The sequence below is a fragment of the Terrapene carolina genome, unplaced genomic scaffold, assembly GCF_002925995.2.
Source record: "Terrapene carolina triunguis isolate 2854851 unplaced genomic scaffold, T_m_triunguis-2.0 Scaffold15504, whole genome shotgun sequence".
Lineage (NCBI taxonomy): Eukaryota > Metazoa > Chordata > Testudines > Emydidae > Terrapene > Terrapene triunguis.
Genome location: NW_020679855.1, coordinates 83 through 4,602, shown reverse-complemented (window position 1 = coordinate 4,602; position 4,520 = coordinate 83). Strand labels below are relative to the sequence as shown.

Below are 4,520 nucleotides of genomic sequence, written 5' to 3'. Positions count from 1 at the left end.
AACACTCTGGGCCCATTGATTAGAGAGACCATCCCCGACCTGTCCCATCCAGGCATCCCTCACTGCAAGGAATGGGAGATGTGTTACCAGACTGAGGGGTGTCCGTGGCCCTGGGTCTGCAGAGGGAATGGAAATTTACACAGAGATGCTGCTTTGCATATTTCCACCCGAGTGACAGTTCCCAACTGTTCAGAGCAGATATAAATGTGCCACCTTCACACTTTGTGCTTCTGAGCTCAGTGTTTGTCACTCTAGACATATCAAGATGAAGTCCCAGACTCAGCTACTCTGGCTCCTTGTGCTCTTCATTCAGGGTCAGAACAACAACAGGGGAAATTAGTTTAAAAAAAAGTTATAATATTTTACTAGGCTGCAAATGCTCAGAATTTCCTTTTCAAGCAATCATTCCCAATGGCATTTACAATGTTATTGAAGGAGGAATACAAGATAGCCACTTAAAGATGCAGCTTTGTAGTTAGTTAAAAATTACAAAGTTTGAGTCATTTTATATTTATTTTTCTTTTAACTGTTTTTTCTCCCATCCAGACTCCAGCGGGCAGATCGTGCTGACTCAGACTCCGGAATCCCTGGCAGTGTCTCCAGGAGACAGAGTCACCATCAACTGCAAAGCCAGTTCCAGTGTTAGCTAAAGCTACATGGCCTGGTACCAACAGAAATCAGGACAAGCTCCTAAGCTCCTTATCTACAGCGCTTCCTCCCGTCCCTCTGGGATCCCAGACCGGTTCAGTGGCAGTGGGTCGGGCACGGACTTCACTTTTACAATCAGCCGGTTTGAAGCGGATGATGCTGGAGATTATTACTGCCAGCAGCATGGCAGCTCCCCTCTCACACAGTGATACAGACCAGCACAAAAACCTCCCTGCTCTGTTTAATTTCAGACTCTCACTCACAGTATTTCAGCTGCTTCCTGTGCAGTTTCCTGGTGTTGATGCTTCTACTGCCCTGCACTGGGACGCCTGGGTGTGTCAGACTTGCGTCCCTTCCCTCCTCACTCCAGAATTTCTAGTCCTTTCAGGTGCTCCCTCCCACCATGTGGTCCAGCACTCTTTACTCAGCAATTGCTCCCCCACGACTAATATAGATTTGCTCTTATCGGCTGCATCCAACTTCCTACTGACAGCAGGTTACAATCCCAGTACCTTTGTAGTGAGCCGAGAAAACGGACAGAGAACTGTACTCCAGCTTTCTAAAGCACCCACAGTGACAACTGCAATAGACTAATCCAAACAAGTCAGACTAAAAGCTGCTGTAGGATTCAGCTTCTTATCTAGCAAAGCACAGTCACTGAGGCAGCTCCCCTTTCCCAGCAGAAACCCCTCCGCAGGGCTGGGACTCTGTGATACTGGCAGAAATGCAATCCAGAATTCCTGCCCAGTGCCCCCAGAGCAGGGTTACATGACACGTGGTAAAAACAGCTGAGCCATTTTTACATTGCAGCTTCCAGCAGTGCCACCATCGCTGGAGCTGCACCCAGGATGAATTCTGGGTCCCAGTTTTGCCAGCACAGGTGAAGTCAGTGGGATTCTGGGTGCGAGGGCAGCAGGGGGAGGAACACAGCTATCACTATACCTGAGCTGTGGTCCATCTAATCCAATATCACTCTCCAACAGTGGCCAGTCCCTGGTGCTTCAGATAGAAGAAACTCTTCAGTAACAGTTACATTCCACTTGGGTCTCCATAGGCAGAGCAGCAGATATCCAAGCTCCACAGAATGACATTTCAATCTGAGCGCATCCAGGTGGTTTCCTGTCATTTTGTTTCCGCTTCCTATCCGCCTATAAACATGAGGGGACAGAGTCTGTGCTATGTTTCCTGAGAGATGCAGCCCACAGGGAGGGGGCAAAGTTAAGATTCTGCCCATGCCTGGGCTACTTCAGCACCCAATGAAAGTTAGAACCGCCCCTGGGTCTCCTGTAATTTACAGCTGCCTCCCCAGAGGGATAGCTCAGTGGTTTGAGCATTGGTCTGCTAAACCCAGGGTTGTGAGCTCAATCCTTGTGGGAGTCATTTAGGGAACTGGTGTAAAAATCTGTCTGGGGATTGGCCCTGCTTTGAGCAGGGGGTTGGACTAAATGACCTCCTTAGGTCCCTTCCAACCCTGATATTCTATGATGCCTCTGATCTGTCAAATCCACAATAGCTCCGAGCTACAATGCCAGTCTCTGCAGGCCTGAAAAGGTTGACATTTAAAAGTGACTTTTGAAGCTGTTCCATGTTGTGTAAATAATTAAATATTCATTGGCCCAGAGAGAGAGAGACTGGTTAGGGCAGAACCTGGGACGTGGAAGACCTAAATTCAAGGCCCTGCTCCGATGCCTATTTAATTAGTTACACAAAGTGGACAGCTCCAACAAGAGAGATTTAGAGACACCTGTCCCACAATACCCCATAACTTGGTGGTCACGGAAATCACCTGAACTTTGGTTTCCCAGAGCCCAAATCCCTACTCCAATGCAGGCAGAGAAGGGATTTGAAAATAGGTCTCCCACATCCCAGGTGAGTGTCTTAACCACAAGGCTATTGGTATGATAGAGTGAGTCATCACTCAGACTCTCTCTCTGGTTTTTCAGGAGAAAGGGCAGACCTGGCTGAGGTGCCCAAATCCAGGAATGGGTGTTGACAGCTGTGAATTCCAAGCAGAGATGGGCACCTCCTGCCTGCACGGATTTAGGTGTCTAACTACCTTTGAGGGGCAGGGCTGAGGCCCCACCTCTTTCCTCAGCATTTCCTACTGGCTAGCTTAGACCGGTCCCTGCTCAACGTGCTGGATTCTGTGACCCCTTCTCAGGCACCAAAAACTTGCCCCATGCCTGGTATAGGGAGCCAGATGTCTAATGAAGGGATGAAGAGTCCACCGGATGGCAGAGAACCTGATTGTCGAAGGTTCTGAGCACCCACTGCATCTACTCACTTGTATCTGAGAGGCAGGTGCTCAGCACATCTGACATGAGGCTATAATTTAGCTCTGTTATAGCTAGAGGTCTCAGGCGACTGTTCCACACAATGTCACCATCGTGGGGGTCTACTCCGATGGGGAGGCCAGCCATTCGGGATCACAGCTATGTCTGAGAAGGGCAAGGTGCCCTGAAGGAAGTGACAGTTGAAGAGTGACCATATGGAGAGGTGTAAAATGAAGGCTCATGCCTAGACCCGGGCCGCACAGCACAAGGGAATAACTAGGGGAGATATGTCAGATATGCTAAGATACATGGATGATTGGTAGAGACTTCTGTGTACGTTAACATGGGAATCTTGGAAATACAAAACATAATTCTAACAGAAGAGGAGCAGGAAATAAACCAAATATGAACATTTCATAACTCTATTGAAACTAAAGGGCAGTAAATTTACATGCAAGCTCCCCTTGTTACTCCAGCTCTATCCTGCCCTACACTGAGGGGTGTACGTGGTCCAGGGTCTGCAAAGGGACTGGACATTTACAGAGAAATGCTGCTTTGCATATTTCCACCTGAGTGATAGTTCCCAGCTGTTCAGAGCAGATATAAACGTGTCACCTTCACACTTTGTGCTTCTGAGCTCGGTGTTTGTCACTCTAGACATATCAAGATGAGCTCCCAGACTCAGCTACTCTGGCTCCTTGTGCTCTTCATTCAGGGTCAGAACAACAACAGGGGAAATTAGTTTAAAATAAAGTTATAATATTTTACTAGGCTGCAAATGCTCAGAATTTCCTTTCCAAGCAATCATTCCCAATGGCATTTACAATGTTATTGAAGGAGGGATACAAGATAGCCACTTAAAGATGCAGCTTTGTACTTAGTTAAAAGTTACAAAGTTTGAGTAATTTTATATTTATTTTTCTTTTAAATGTTTTTTTCCCATCCAGACTCCAGCGGGCAGATTGTGCTGACTCAGACTCCGGAATCCCTGGCAGTGTCTCCAGGAGACAGAGTCACCATCAACTGCAAAGCAAGTTCCAGTGTCAGCAGCTGGATGGCCTGGTACCAACAGAAATCAGGACAAGCTCCTAAGCTCCTTATCTACAGCGCTTCCTCCCGTCCCTCTGGGATCCCAGACCGGTTCAGTGGCAGTGGGTCAGGCACGGACTTCACTTTTGCAATCAGCCGGTTTGAAGCAGATGATGCTGGAGATTATTACTGCCAGCAGCATAGCAGCACCCCTTTCACACAGTGATACAAACCAGCACAAAAACCTCCCTGCTCTGTTTAATTTCAGACTCTCACTCACAGTATTTCAGCTGCTTCCTGTGCAGTTTCCTGGTGTTGGTGCTTCTACTGCCCTGCAATGGGACGCCTGGGTGTGTCAGACTTGCCTCCCTTCCCTCCTCACTCCAAATTTCTAGACCTTTCAGGTGCTCCCTCCCACTATGTGCTTCAGCACTCTTTACTCAGCAATTGCTCCCCTGCCACTAACATAGATTTGCTCTTATCGGCAGCATCCAACTTCCTACTGACAGCAGGTTACAATCCTAGTACCTTTGTATTCAGCTGAGACAACGGACAGAGAACTGTACTCCA

At 47.9% G+C, this 4,520-nt stretch overlaps 1 protein-coding gene across 1 annotated transcript; it reads left to right on the top strand.

Moving 5' to 3' along the window:
* The first annotated feature begins 265 nt into the window (after positions 1-265).
* Positions 266-4,176, top strand: LOC112121052 (immunoglobulin superfamily member 3-like). Its single transcript, XM_026661708.1, is given in 4 exon segments — positions 266-314; positions 547-853; positions 3,579-3,637; positions 3,869-4,176. Coding segments are annotated over 4 exon segments (723 nt in total).
* The last annotated feature ends 344 nt before the right edge of the window (positions 4,177-4,520 follow it).